Genomic DNA, 16,185 nt, shown 5'->3' on the forward strand with positions numbered 1-16,185 from the left:
GGAAGAGGTTCTGGGGAGGGGGAGACCAAGGTCTCTGGGGACAGGCTGTCCAGAGAAGCCAGACCTTGAGGAGTTGCTGTGTTGGGGGCACCACAGGAGCGTTCAGAGGAGGACTGGCCAGGAGGAGGAGGCAGTCACGCAGCAGGCGCGGGACCCAGGCCTGGAGTGACCAGCTGTCCTGGCTTCCAGGGATTCTCCTGGGATTAGCACTGAAATCCTGAATGCCAGGAAACCTTGACCACATCGGGACAGTCGGTCACTGCCACCCAGGCCTGACTGGCTGCCGTGCCCTCCTTTGGCCCGCAGATATCGTGAACAAGGATGCCAAGAGCACACTGCGGGTGCTCTATGGCCTGTTCTGCAAGCACACGCAGAAGGCACACAGGGACAGGACGCCCCGTGGAGCCCCGAATTGACCCTCACTGCCCCCAAAGCCCAGAGCCTGCCTGTCAGCCCAGCTGGAGGGCCCGAGGCTGCAGGGTGTCCTCCCACAGTCCCGCTGTTTCCTGTGCATTCATGACCCACTTCCCTCCCACCCTGTCTCCTGTCTCCAACATTGGATTATCTTTGAACCCCCTTGTGTGGATCATTTTGAGCCGCCTGGCCTTGCTCCATTTATTTTAATAAAAGTATTTCTGGGAGGGATTCTGGGAACTTGCCAGGGTCCTGGGGAGGGCCCTTAAACCTGCAGCCTCCCTCCCATGGGGTGAGTGTGTGTCACATCAGCCTCTCATCTCTGGGCCCAGGCTAGTGACAGCCCAGAGAGGTGGCATCACTCAGGGCTGGGGACTCTCAGGGACAGGGCCCACAGCCCCAGACCCCACCTTTTCCAGCCCAGCTCCCCACACCCACCTGCTTCTCACTCGGGATGATGGGCCCCACAGTCACCCTCCAGGGCAAGAGCCCGAATGGCTCCATAGCCATGCCCCCACCCACCGGGAGAAGTGGATTCAGTGACTGTCAAAGCAACCCGGGCCGTGTCCTGCAGTTGCCCTCGTGAGTTTTGCCCAAAAGTCACAAAGAAGCAATCTTTGTGGTTGATTAGTGGGTTCAGGTCATCTCCAGTCTGTCCTCGGGAGCTGTGGGTTCCCACTCGCTCCAGTGAGACTTGGCATTTTCTGCACATAAAGAAGAGTCGTGTGGGAGAATTGCACATAGTCAGTCCAGGGCTTCCGGAGTGGGGCAGAGCTGATGGCTGATGGGAGCCGGGGAGGAGGCTGGCGGGGAGGGGTGAGATTGGTGGGGAGGGCTGGCGCTGGCCGGGAGGGGTGGGACTGGTGGGGAGGTGTGAGGCTGGTGGGGGGTGAGGCTGGTGGGAAGGGGAGGGTTGGTGGGGAGGGGTGAGGCTGGTGGGGAGGGGTGAGGCTGGTGGGGAGGGGTGAGGCTGGTGGGGGGTGAGGCTGGCGGGGAGGGGAGGGACTGGTGGGGAGGGGTGAGGCTGGTGGGGGGGTGAGGCTGGCGGGAAGCGGAGGGTTGGTGGGGAGGGGTGAGGCTGGCGGGGAGGGGTGAGGCTGGCGGGGAGGGGTGGGACTGGTGGGGAGGGGTGAGGCTGGTGGGGGGGTGAGGCTGGCGGGGAGGGGAGGGTTGGTGGGGAAGGGTGAGGCTGGCGGGGAGGGGTGAGGCTGGTGGGGAGGGCTGGGGCCTGCCAGGGAGGAGTGGGACTTGCAGGGAGGAGTGGGACTTGTGGGGAGGGGTGAGGCTGGGGAGAAGGGCAACCACAGCCCCAGACTGCTGCTCCTCCCTGGACCCTGAAGAGGCCTCTGGGTCTGGGGTTTTCACAGTTTGACAGCTGTGGCCTTGGGGAGGGGCTTTAGATGGGGGTTAGGGGCTAGGTCATCACTGACACCCCCTGGGGGCGCCTGGGCAGATGTCCTTCGGGGGAGCAAGATGGGAGCCAGGGACGCAGTGCCAGGTTAGCCCTGGGAGCTAGTGTCTGGGTATGAGAAGGCCTTGAGGGGTCTTCCCTTCACCTAGCCTCCCATCTGCCTGCCCCTCTTAGCTCCCAATTCACAGGGCAAACCCAAGCCCATAAGCGGGTTCCACGTGAGCACTCAGATGCACCCCTCTTCATGGATACCCACCCTACTTCCCGGCTGCCTCTGGGAAACGTGCATCCTCCCACACCAGGTACCTGGAGCCCAGCTCCTTCCACCTGCTCAGGTGCCCCCTCCATTGAGATGCCCCCTCCAGCACCTCAGGTCCTCTCCTGGAGCTTCTGGGGACACAGGCTCAGCCTCTCTCAGCTGGCTTCATCCCAAAAGCCTGAAATCCAGCCCCACTTCCTGGGGCCTTTGCGTCCTCACTTGCTTGGGCCCCATCCGCTGCAGGCTGGCTCTGCCTGGCTGTTCCATGTCCTCACTCTTGTTCTATTTGACAGCAATTTTAAAAAAAGTGACTTATTTAATTTCTGTAGCTTTATTGAGAAATAACTTCCCAGTTTGAAGTGTACAATTTGATGAGTTTTGACAAATGCATGCAGTCATATAACCACCACCATCGTTATCCAGACATGGGACATTCCCATCACCATGCAAGTTTCTGCATCTGTCTGCAGCCAGTTCCCTTCTCCCAGCCCCTGGCCCTGGGGACCACTGATCTGTTTTCTGTCACCATCATTTAGACTTGTCTAGAATTTCTTATAAACTGTATCCTATGGTATGTTGCTTTTTGTGTCTGATTTCTTTCACTTAGCATAATGCTATTGAGAGTATCTCCATTGTTTCTTGTATCAACAACTCATGTCCTTAGTACACAGCAATTTGTGTATGCATTTGCCAGTTGATGGCCCTTTGGGGTTCTTTTGGGGTTTTAGTTTTTATGAGTGGCATTGGTATTCATGTTCAAGTCTTGATGTGGGGCCTATGTTTTCATTTTTCCTGAGTAAGTACCTAAGATTGATGTGGCTGGGTCATATTAGTGTATGTTTTACTGTATAAGAAACTGCCAGCTAGGCTGAGTGTGGTAGTGCATGTCTATAATCCCAGCACTTTGGGAGGCTGAGGTGGGCAGATCACCTGAGGTCAGGAGTTCAAGACCAGCCTGGCCAACATGGTGAAACCCCATCTCTACTAAAAATACAAAAATTAGCCAGATGTGGTGGTGCACACCTGTAATCCCAGCTACTTGGGAGGCTGAGGCAGGTAAAAACTCTGGAACCTGTGAGGTAAAGGTTGCAGTGAGCTGAGATCGCACCACTGCACTTAAACCTGGGCAACAGAGCAAGACTTTGCCTCAAACAAAAAGACTGCCAACTGTTTTCCAAAGTAAATGTACCATTCCAGCAATGTATGAGAGTTCCAGTTGCTCCACATCCTTGTCAACACTTGGTATTGTCCATCTTTTCCATTTTAGCCATCCTAGAGGGTACAATGGTATCACATTGTAGTTTTAAATTTATTTCCCTAATGACTAATAGTACTGAGTATGTGTGTTAGTCAGCTCAGGCTGCAGAATACCATAGAGATTTATTCCTCACAGTTCTGAAGGCTGGTAAGTTCAAGATCAAGGTGCTGGTAGATTTGGCTCCTGGTGAGGCTCTCTTCTGGCACGCAGATGGCTTCCTTCTCTCTGTCCTTACAAGGTCAAGGGAAGAGAGAGAGAGAGAGACAGAGACAGAGACAGAGACAGACAGAGAAGAAGAGAACAAGAAGACAGAGAAGAGAGGAGAACAAGAGCATCAGAGTGCTCTGGTGTTTCTTCCTCTTTTTATAAGAAAACGAATCCCATCATGAGGCTCCATCCTCGTGACCTGATCTGACCCTAATCACCTCCCAGAGGCCCCACCTCCAAATACTACTACACTGGGGGTTAAAGGTTCAACATGTAAATTTTGAGGGGACACAGACATTTAATCCATAACAACATCTTTTCATGTATGTTGCCATCTGTATATCTTTGGTAAAGTGTCTGTTCAAATAATTTGCCTTTTTTTTTTAAATCTAGAAGTTTTATAATTTGAGCTCTTATATTTAGGTCTATGATCCATCTTGACTTAATCTTTGTATATGGGGTGAGGTAATAGGTCATTTTTACAATTTTCTTTTCTTGCCTGTATGTGCGTGTATATATATATATATATATAGATGCCTAATTTTTCCAGTACTATTCATGTAAAGATTTTCCTTTCCCCATCAAATCACATTGGCACCTTTGTAGAAAATAAATTCACCATATATATTTGGGTTAGTGTCTGGACTCTCTATTATGTGTTGTTCTGTCGATCTACATAATCTACATCTTTATGTGGATATGTTTATTTTTATGCCAATACTATAGTGTCATGATTACTGGAAGTTTATAATAAGTCTTGAAAGCAGGTAGTATAAATCCTCAAAATTTTTTTTTTCTTGAGATGGAGTTTCACTCTATCCAGGTGGATCACCTGAAGTCAGGAGTTCAAGACCAGCCTGGCCAACATGGTGAAACTACGTCTCTACTAAAAATTCAAAAATAAGCCCTCCAATTTTGTTCTTCATTTCAAAAATTATTTTGGTTCTTCTAGGTCTTTTTAATTCTTTTGGTTTCTACATAAAATTTAGAATGAGTTTGTCATTTTCTGCAAAAAAGCCTGCTGAAATTTTGACTGAATTGTGTTCTTTAGATCAAACTGGGGAAAACTGACATCTTAAAAATATTGGGGAGCTAAGATCACTGATTTGAGAATATTTTTCTTTTATATAAATATTTAATGCTGGATTTTTTTTTCTAAGCACAGCTTTAGCTGCATCCCACAAATACTAATATGTTGTGTTTTCACCTTCATGAAGTTCAAAATATCTTCTAATTTCAAATGTGACTTCCTCTTTCACTCATGGGTTATTTAGAAGTGTATAATTTCCAAATATTTTGGGATTTTTTTTCCAGCTATCTTTTGGCATTGGGTTTTGTTGTGGTCAGAGAACATACTTTGTATGATTTAAATCACTTAAAATGCATTATGACTTGTTTTATGTACTGGATTATGGTCTATCTTGGTAAATATTCTGTATGCACTTGAAAAGGAATGTGTGCTCTGCTGTTGTTGGACAAAATGTTTCATAAATGTCAATTAGGTCAAGTTGGTTGATTATGTTGTTCAGATCTTCTATATCCTTACCAATTTTCTCTCTACTACTTCTGTCAATTACCAAGACAGAAGTGTTAAAATCTCCAACTGTAACTGTACATTTCACTATTTCCCCTTTAAATTCTATCAATTGTTTCATACCTCATATAAGATTATAATGTCCTTTTGTCTCCTTTATCCCTTGTAATATCTCTTACTCTGAAATCTGCTTTGTCTGATATTAATATAGCCACTCAGACTTTCCGTTAGTATTAGCATGGTATATCTTTTTCTATACTTTTAAACTGCGTCTGTTTAAAGTAGGTTTCTTATAGACACAAATAATTGTGTCTTTTTATACAATCTGGAAACCTCTGCCTTTTAATTAGAGGGTTTAGTCCACTTACATTTTTTATTGTGGCAAAATATACACAGCACAAAATTAACCATTTTAGCCATTTTAAGTGTACAATTCAGTGGCATTAAGTACATTCATACTGTTGTGCAACCATCACCTCCATCCATCTCCAGAACTTTTTCATCGACCCAAACTGAGACTCTGCACCCAGGAAATACTAACTCTCCATTCTCCCCTCCCTCAGACCATGGTAACCACTGTTTCTCCCCTCCCTCAGACCATGGTAACCACTATTCTACTTGCTGTCTCTGTGAATTTGACTATTCTAGGTACCTCTAGTCCATTTACATTTAATGGAATTATTAATGCCATCTTGCTGTTTGCCTTGTTCATATGTTTTTCTTATTCCTTTTGGATTGAAGACTTTTTAGCGATGTGAATTTATTTCCATTATTGGCTTACCAACTGTATTTCGTTATTTTCATTTCCTAGGGGTTGCTCTAGACTTTATATACGCATCTGCATTCATATCCTGTCATTGCTGTGACAAATTACCACAAACTTCTTGGCTTAAAACAGCAGAAATTTATTCTCCCACAATTCTGGAGGCTAGATGTCTGAAATTAAGGTGTTGGAAGGGTCACGTTCCCTCTGGAGGTTCTAGAGGGAAAGCTGTATCTTGCCTCTTCAAGCTCCTGGTGGCTACCAGCATCTCTGGGCTTGTGGATGCATCACTTTAATATCTACCTTCACAGTCACTTTGCTTCTTTCTCCTTTCTCTGTCTATCCCTCCTCTGTGTGTCTCTTATAAGGGCACTTGTCATGAGATTTAGGACCCACCTAGATAATCCACGATCATGTAATCTCAAGATCCTTAATTATATCTGCAAAAACCTTTTTTCCACGATTATCTAATCTCAAGATCCTTAATTTAATTGTATCTGCAAAAACCTTTTTCCCAAAGAAGTTAACATTCACAGGTTCTGGGGATTAGCATGTGGACAAATCCTTTTGGAGGTCACCATTTAATCTACTGTAACATCTTATTACAGTCTACCTTTAAGTAATATTACTTCCATTTTACTCTTCTGTGTCCTATTGTTGTCATGTGTCTCATTTCTATAGAATAAATTTCACAATATATTATTTTTGCTTAAAAATGTCAATTGTCTTCTTTTGAGACAGGGTCTCACTCTGTCACCCAGACTGCAGTGCTCACTGCAGCCTCGACCTCCCGGGCTCAATTGATCCTCCCACCTCAGCCTTCTCAGTTGCTGGGGCTACAGGCATGCACCACCACACTTGGCTAACTTTTTTAGAATTTTTTTTTTCTTTTGTAGAGATGGGGTCTCCCTATGTTGTCCAGGCTGGTTTCCAGCTCCTGGCCTCAAGTGATCCACTTGCCTTGGCCTCCCAGTATGCTGGGATTACAGGCATGAGTCACAGTGTCCAGCCACATCCATTGCCTTTTAAAGAGTTTTTTTTTTTTTAATTGAGAAGAAAGTCTTTTATATTTACCCACATACTTATTACTCCTGGTGCTCATCGTTTCTTCTTCCATTTGGTATCATTTTCTTCCTGCCTAAAAGACTTTATCATTTTGTGTAGTGTTGGTTATATGTTAGTGAGCTTGTGTACCTACAGAAATAGATTCAGTATTGGTCCTTCCCACTCCAAACAGCTTTCCTGGCGATGCCTTCTGCTTCTAAAATTCCTGTCCCTCCTCCCTAAGGGTCACTCTCCAATCTCCACTGCAGCTCTAGCCCTGAGCTCCAGACCCACATTTCTTTCTTTTTTCTTTTTTTTTTTTGGTGTGTGGTAAAATACACATAACACAAAATGTACCATCTTACTATTTTTAAGTGTATTCAGCAGTATTAAGTACATTCCTATTATTGTGCAACTGTCACCACCCTCCATCCACAAAACTCTTTTCTTCTTGCAAAACAAACTCTGCATCCATTACACAATAACTACCCCCATCTTCCTCCCCTAGCCCCTAGCAACCACTATTCTACTTTCCGACCTAATCTACATTTTGAACTTCCCAGGGCATAGCTGTGCCTGGGGTGCCCACCCCAAGCTCACAACATCCAAGTCAGAGCTTGCCCCGTTCCCTGATCTTCACTCTGGAACTTTCCAGCTGGCCTCCCTTTCACAAGAAAGGGACTTCTTTCTTGTGACTTCACTTCTGCACCAGCAGCCAGAGTGTTTTTGTCCTTGGAACCCAGTCTCACTACCATCCTGCTCCAACCTTCCCAGGCCCAACCTCCGGGCAGCGTCTGGACTCTGGGTGCTCTGGTGCTGCTGGCTTTGGGTCCTCCTGCTCACTGTGTTCTGTCTCCGTCCCTGCCTCAACCTTTCCACACTGCTTCCAGTTATATCCCAGACATCTCTGCGATCTTTCCAAGTCTTTCTGATGCTGTTCCCTCTGCCCAAGATGCCCTCATCCCACCTGCCCCAGGAACTTGTCATTCAGAAAAGGAGTGGGGACATTCTTTGAGAAGAGAGTGGGGAAGAGGGTTCACCATGGGACAAGGTGGATGCCTGGGGGCCCTGGGTGCCTGGGGGTGGGTGGGAGAAGTGGTTCCCACAAAGAAGTCTGAGAAGAAGCAGGATCAGGGAGCCCTTTCCTCCCCTTATTTCACTATCCATGGCCTTCGCTCTTTTTCTCTCTTCCTCCATCCCAAGAAATCTGACTCCAGTAGAAGTTGCAGCCGAAGTTGGAAGCAGGATAATTATAGCAAGCTGAACAGGAAGGCGTCCAGGGCCAGAGAAGGAGCTGGCAGCTTGGGCTGGGTGTGCAAACAGCTTCGAAGCGAAGGGAAATGCCTCGAAGGCTGGGGTGCCTCGGAGTTGAGCTGCTTCCCAAAATAATCCAGAGGGCAGCTGTCTTGGAGTCTGAAACTGGGTCTGGCCGCCTAAGCTGCAGGAAGCCCCAGGACTCACACCAGCTCCACTCTGGGAACAGATGGAACTAAGATTTTTTTTTTTTTCTTTTTACCAAAGTCAGCTGGTAAGCGAACAGCTTGTCTAGAGAAAAGTGTGTTCCTGCCCCCATATCTTCTGGCAATGGATCAAAACTGCCAGTGCCATCCCAACCCCCATCCCTGCCCCACCAGCCTTCTTTCCTTGTAAGACTTGGGCAGTGGTGAGCAGAGGGGCATCATGGACCTAGAGACACATGGGATCCCCACCCCCTGGGGGTGTAGCCCAGGGAGTGTCCTGGGCCCCTAGATCAATGGGGGACTGGGCTGAGGGGCCTGGCTGGTAAGAAAGTAGATGATGAAGATGTTCCAGAAATGATTCTTCCAAGAAGAGTCAGCCAATGGACCTGGGCTGGCCAACAATTGCATGAATTCATTTATTTATCCACAAGCATTTCATATGGGTTGGTTTATTATTACCTAGAAAGGTGATGCATTAATACCTAGGTGGGTTTTTACAAAGGTACAAAATCATAGTGCACACACCATTCATAAGAGAACTTCTCCACCTACTGTGTGCAGGCCCAGGGCACAGAGCTGGGTATAAAGAGAGTGCTCAGACCGAGGCTCTATCCCAGAGGAGGTGTAGCCCAGGATGGAAGGGGCTGGGTGGTGCAGTGGTTAGAGTGTGATGCTTGAGTCAGACCCTGGGGTGTGAATCCTGGGCAAATCCTCACCTCACTCTGTGACCCCAGGGAAATCACTTACCTCCCTAAGCCTCAGTTTCCTTCTATGTCAAATGGAGGCAATAAGGAATCTATTCTTCGTACGGCTATTAAAAAAGTTGAGTATCTGGAGAGCTTGAAGCTTGCTGGACACATAACATTCAATAAATGTCAGATGACATCATCGGTGTCATCATCACCACCACTGTCACCATCATCACTATCACATCATCATCACCTCCATCATTATCACCATCATCACCACCACTGTCACCATTATCACCATCACATCATCATCACCTCCATCATCATCCTCATCATCACCACTGTCACCGTCATCACCATTACATCATCAACACCACCACAATTATCACCATCATCACCACCACTGTCACCATCATCACCATTACATCATCAACACCACCACAATGATCACCATCATCACCACCACTGTCACCATCATCACCATCACATCATCATCACCATCATCCTCATCACTTCCACTGTCACCATCATCACCATTACATCATCACCACCATCATCACCATCACATCATCATCACCTCCATCATCATCAACATCACCATCATCACCACCACTGTCACCATCATCACCATCACATTGCCATCACCTCCATCATTATCACCATCATTGTCACCATCACCACCACTGTCACTATCATCATCACATCATCATCACCATCATTATGACCATCATCATCACCACCATCACACCATTGTCACCATCATCACCATCACTGTCACTATCATCACCATCACATCATCATCACTATCATCACCATCATCACTACCATCATCATCATTGTCACCATCACCATCATTGTCACCATCATCACCACCACTGTCACCATTATCACCATCATGTCATCATCACCATCATCATCCTCATCACCTCCACTGTCACCATCATCACCATCACATCATCACCTCCATCATCATTAACATCACCATCATCACCACCACTGTCACCATCATCACCATTACATCATCAACACCACCACAATTATCACCATCATCACCACCACTGTCACCATTATCACCATCATGTCATCATCATCACCATTATCACCCTCATCATCACCTCCACTGTCACCATCATCACCATTACATCATCATCACCACCATCATCATCCTCATCATCACCTCCACTGTCACCATCATCACCATTACATCATCACCACCACAATTATCACCATCATCACCACCACTGTCACCATTGTCACCATCACATCATCATCATCACCATCATCCTCATCATCACCTCCACTGTCACCATCATCACCATCACTGTCACTATCATCACCATCACATCATCATCACTATCATCACCATCATCACTACCATCATCATCATTGTCACCATCACCATCATTGTCACCATCATCACCACTACTGTCACTATCATCACCATCACATCATCATCATCATCATTATCACCATCATCACTACAGGCACAAAAACAGTGCTGGAAGTCCCTCCTCCATAGGTCCTAGTGAGGATGCAGTGACATGAGGTACGTGAGGTTAGAGGCCTGGCACGCCTTTGGCACTCAGAGTTAGGCACTAAAAGGCCAGCTCATCAGGTGAGTCCTACCTGGATTTTGTGTCCCTGCTTCTAGGCTTTGCTTATTGGAGACCCACAGCAGCACCTAGCCCTGGGTAAATACTTGTGGACTGACCCACTGGCGTGACCTCTTAACTCTCCTGGGTGAGTCAGATCCAGACCTGCTGCTTCAACTTGCAGCCCACCCAGCTGGCCACCCCAGCATCCCAGGATGCCAGCATTCAAGCGGGGCTTAGCTCTGACTTGAACCCATCTTCTTGGCCCCTGTGCTGGGCCAGTAGGCTCACCAGCTCAGCTGAAAACACAGAGACAAATGGAGGACCTCTGGCTCCATGATCCCTCTCCTTTCCCCGGTTGTCTGGAGTAAGAGGCAGGAGTGTGATATGGGAAGTCCTGGCTCCAGTCTTACTGGGCCCCTTAGCAGCTGTGTAGTCTTGGACAGGTCACTACCCCTTTTTGAGCCTGAGTTTCCTCATCTGTAAAGTGGAATGATCCTACCTGCTTAGTTCAACCCCCACGATGGGAATCCATCTTAAGGATGAACTGCAATAATGGCGGGCAGGGTTTTGAAAAGTCCTATCAGCTAAACCATGGCCAAGGCTAGCACTGACTGGGATCTCCACCTTTCTTCAGCAGCCATGGCCCAGATGGCCTGGCCACCTACCAAGCCCATCTGCTCTTCCTGCTGGGCACGCAGCTGGACTGCATGCCCCACCTTCTTTGCAACCCAACGTGGTCAATAATAAAATGTGAATCAAGTAAAACACAACATTGCTGAGCCTGGTCCTCAAACCCAGTCCCCTGCATGACCTGATACTCCCGTACTCCCCGATGCTCTGGTGATGCTGACTAGCCTGGTGAGATTGCAAGCCATGTGCTGAGATGCTGGAGCCACAGACGGAGTCACCCTGGGAGGAGAGCTGCCTGCCAGTCAGGAACACTCGTTTTGAACAGTATATGAGCAAGAAATATTTGAACTCCTACTCATTTGGTGTTAGTAGCGGTGGAACAAACACTATAGCACTTGACTAAAACAGCTGCATCAACTCTATTTAATCATTCATTTTATTTCAATTAGATATATTTTTTCATTTCTAGAAGTTTTATTTGCTTCTTTTTCAAAATATCTTGGCCTTTGTATAGTCTGTTGTTCTTTATTCATATTATTCGTATTTTTGAACCCTTCCTCTAATTCTTTCTATGGGTTATCTTTATTTTCTGTTCTGTGTCTGATGACGCTAATATCCAAACCTTTGCAGCTTCACTGTGCTGTCTGTTGTTTACCTTGACGCTTGCTCATGGTGCTTTTTCCCTTGTGGGTCTTTGTGGGTTTTGATTGTGGTCCTTTCAACTTAATTGTGGAGAATTCTTCAAGGCCTAGGTTGAAAATGGGAACCTCCAGAGATTATTCACATCTGCTTCTGCCGGATGTGTAGGGTCACTCCAATTTGGCTCTTTTATGTGAAAATCCTAGTCTAAGGATTTGGGGTCCACACAGCTAGTGTACAACCCATATTATGGCTGTGGTTATGAGCCCTGGCTAAGCCCATCTGGCTTATGGTTATGACTCTTTAGGGGAGGTTTTTATTCATTTTTTACTCACGTCCAAGATTGATATAGACAAGTGTCCTTGCTTTCCCTTTCTTCAGCCCCCCTTCCCCATCTTATTCCAATAGTGAAAGCATAGTCCTTTGGGGGATACCAGCTTTATGTGGGGTTTCCTGATTTTTTTTTTTTTTGAGACAGCGTCTCACACTGTCGCCCAGGCTGGAGTGCAGTGGCGTTATCTCGGCTCACTGCAACTTCCACCTCCTGGGTTCAAGCGATTTTCCTGCCTCAGCCTCCCGAGTAGCTGGGACTACAGGCGCCTGCCACCACGCCCAGCTAATTTTTGTATTTTAGTAGAGATGGGTTTCACCAAGTTGGTCAGGCTGCACTCGAACTCCTGATCTCAAGTGATCTGCCTACCTTGGCCTCCCAAAGTGCTGGGATTACAGGCGTGAGCCACTGCACCCTGCCAGGTTTCCTGATTTCCTTTGATGGGTGGGCCCTGGCTTTCCTCCCATCCTCGGGGCCAAATGCGGTCATGACAAAGGAAGATCAGATAACCAGGCATGGCTGAGGTCCCCCAGGCAAAGTCAGCTTTGGCAACTGCTCACCTCTTGGGATTTCACTTTCACTTGAAGTTCTCTGGTTTGTATTTTCCTTGTTCTTGCTTGCTCAGTGTGGCGCATTTTAACACATACATTATAGATCTCTATGTATATATGCACATATAAAATACATTCATATACATACATACATATACATTATATTTTCCGTTGCTTTGCAGTGGGACTCTTGTTCAGTGATTAAGTCTGCCATACTGTGGAAAATAGAAGCATTCTCTGGTAGCACATAGTAGATTTTTAATAAGCAGCAAAAAGTATCTTTAAAATCCTCCCTCTCCATCTCGAGTCCCCACATGGAGGCATCTGCTCTCCCACCACCCGTTCTCCTCCATTCAGGAAAGCCCTCCGCCTGCCTAGCTCTGTCTCCCAGCCCAGCCCCTGATCCAGCCAGACAGTGGGGGAGGGGTAGCATGTATCTATAGATAGTCTTCTCCATCACGTCGGTACAGTCGGCCTTCAATGTCTGCGGGTTCCACATCTTCAGATTCAACAACCTTGGATCAAGAATATTCAGAGGAAAGGCAGGGCGCGGTGGCTCACGCCTGTAATCCCAGCGCTTTTGGGAGGCCGAGGTGGGTGGATCGCTTGAGGTCAGGAGTTTGAGACCAACCCGGCGAAACCCTGTTTCTACCAAAAATACAAAAATTAGCCGGGTATGGTGGGGCACGCCTGTAATTCCAGCTATTCGGGAGGCTGAGGCAGGAGAATCACTTGAACTCAGGAGGTGGAGGTTGCAGTGAGCTGAGATCATGCCACTGCACTCCAGCCTGGTGACAGAGTGAGACTCTGTCTCCACAAAAAAAAAAAAAAAATACAAATTTAAAACTATTTACATAGCATTCACATTGTATCAGGGATTATAGGTAATCTAGAGATGATTTATAAGTACATGGGAGGATGTGTGAAGGTTATATGCAAATACTATGTCATTTTATATCAAGGACTTGAGCATTTGTGGATTTTGGTATCCTCGGGGGATCCTGGAACCAATCCCCAGGATACTGAGGGACGACTGTATACACCGGCCACAAAAGGCTTTGGTGCTTTCTTCTCAAGGACACAATTAGTGTGGGGTGTGCTGGGAGATGGAATCTTCTTGAAGAGCTGGTCCTGACTCTGCTGGAGGACAGAGTAGGCTGGGGTAGCTGTTCTGGAAGAAGGAAACGGCCTGAGTCCCAGGGGCTGAGGGAGGCAAGAAATGGGTGCGAGGGAGCCCACAGTCTGAAACAGAGACTCAGCTTCCCTGTGGGCTCACCTGCGGGAGGCAGAGGCCCCAGGTGACGGGGCATAGCAGGCAGGTTCTATATCAGCATCAGGCAGAGTGGGGTTTGTTTTTGTTTTTGTTTTTGTTTTGAGACAGGGTCTTGCTCTGTTTCTCAGGCTGGAGTGCAGTGGTGAGATCATGGCTCACTGCAGCCTCAACCTCCTGGGCTCAAGCAATCCTCTCACCTCAGGCTCCCGAGTAGCTGGGACTATAGGCCTGTGCTACCATGTCCAGCCAATTTTTAAATTTTTTTAGAGATGGGTTTGCACTATGTTGTCCAGGTTGGTCTCGAACCCCTGGCCTCAAGTGATCCTCCTGCCTCAGCCTCCTGAAGTGCTGGGACTATAGGCGTGAACTACTGTGCCCGACCAGACAGAGCTTTCTAATGGGCAAGAATGGCATCCATGGCCTTAGAGGCAGTGAGTCCCCATCCAGAGGGGTGTCGGCAGAGGGAGGAACCGCCTTTTGAGGAGTCTGCACAGGGTTCTGGCCTCCAGTGTGCAGGGCAGAATGGGGTGCTCCTAATGGGTTGGGTTCCACACCCTGGACCAGTGCCTTGTTCAGGCCACCCTGGGCACAGACCCTATGCCCTGTCCTGTCTGCTCTGGCTATCAAAATCTGGGCTGTGGTGGTCAGACAGGGCCCACCAGCTGATGTCCATTCACAATTTAGGAGACCCTGGGGACCGGCAGGATGTCATTGGGACCAAGGGTAAGACCAGCGTCTCTGGGTCACATAGAAAGCACCGGTCGTGCTGTTCTCATGATGCTGCTCAAAACTAATCACGCGTGTAACACCTGGGGGGTACAGGCAGACCGACTCTGAGGGGACAAGGCCCTTCCCTGCTCACAGCCTCGGTCTCCCCCCTTTTAGGGCAGGAGGCTCCAACCTTGAGATTCCAGGGCATCACCCTCCCTGCTCTGGGCTTCTCAGAAGCACCCCCCACCACCACCACCCGCAACACACACACATCTCTGGCTGAATCTCCCTGGGAGCAGCAGCTGACAGCAGGGCTTGTGGTGCTGCAACAGTGGCCCAGTGTGACGTGGTGATGGTTTCCGGAGCAAGGGGCAGGATGCCTGAAGAGCAGAGTGGACTTCCTAGGAGCTGGGGAAATCTCACAGCTCCTCCCTCCCTCACACGGCAGCTTCCAAGGTACTGGGAGGGCCCCAGTAATGCATGTGCAGTGGCGTGTTCTCAAATCGCTGCGACCTTCGCCTCCTGGGTTCAAGTGATTCTCCTGCCTCAGCCTCCTGAGTAGCTGGGATTACAAGCGCCTGCTGTCACACCTGGCTAACTTTTGTATTTTTAGTAGAGATGGGGTTTTCACCATGTTGGCTAGGCTGGTCTTGAACTCCTGACCTCAGGTGATCTGCCTGCCTTGGCCTCCCAAAGTGCTGGGATTACAGGCATGAGCCGCCGTGCCTGGCCCACATGGTATAGTTTCTATACACCTGGTAAGAGGAGAGTATCTTTGTGTTTCTTTAGTTAAAATGACAGACTGTAGAAGCTTTGCACCCTGTAATGCCTGAACCTGGACCCGGAGCTGTTGAAATGAGGCTGCTCCAGAAAAGCTGTGCTCTGAGACCCCTGGGGCTGGGACACTCGGCAACTTCTTTCCCGTGGAGCCTCCAGGCCTGACCGGCCTTCCCACAGCTGGGGGATCCTGCAGGTCTAATCAGGTCCCCTGACTTCACACCCAAGCTACCCTCTAGCAAGGTAGCAACTGCGGGCGGGCGGATAGCCGGGTTCCAATCCCTGCTCACGCTTTCCCTGCGTGGCCACTGCACCAGACAGGCTTCCTCATTATGGGGGTGGGGATTATGATGTCAATCATAACAACTTCCTGTCTTTCCTGTCTTCCAGTTCCTCCAGCTGCCTGATAAACCTCCCAAACACAACTGTGTGAGAGAACCCTGGTTTTGGGTCTTGCTATGTTCCTGGCCTCTGTGGTTAAGGAATCCAGCCGGGGACTGGCGGGCGTCTCAGCTCCCCTCCCCAGTTTCTGGGGCCTCAGGTAGGAAGGCTGGACAGGCGGGAGGTGACTGGATGCTGGGGCTGCACTCATCCTGGGGAGGCGGTTCACCCCCACCTCGGGTCCCAGGTGGACTTGGC

General features: G+C 48.3%; 1 protein-coding gene across 26 annotated transcripts in view; it reads left to right on the forward strand.

Moving 5' to 3' along the window:
- Positions 1-15,982, forward strand: part of PARVG (parvin gamma) — a 40,893-nt gene extending 24,911 nt beyond the window's left edge. For 15 of the 26 annotated variants that reach the window (XR_010156088.1, XM_009438570.5, XM_063808069.1 and 12 more), the window contains one exon: positions 307-572. Coding sequence is in view for 24 of the 26 variants with exons in the window: in XM_009438570.5 (XP_009436845.1) it covers positions 307-416 (110 nt within the window). In the remaining 2 variants the exon portion in view is untranslated. Of the gene's footprint in view, positions 1-96; positions 573-14,943 lie in introns of those variants that run through there. The other 11 variants (XR_010156089.1, XM_009438567.5, XM_063808052.1 and 8 more) reach the window with 3 other exon arrangements.
- Positions 15,983-16,185: the final 203 nt, after the last annotated feature.

Source organism: Pan troglodytes, chromosome 23 (genome assembly GCF_028858775.2).
Source record: "Pan troglodytes isolate AG18354 chromosome 23, NHGRI_mPanTro3-v2.0_pri, whole genome shotgun sequence".
In the NCBI taxonomy this organism is placed as follows: domain Eukaryota; kingdom Metazoa; phylum Chordata; class Mammalia; order Primates; family Hominidae; genus Pan; species Pan troglodytes.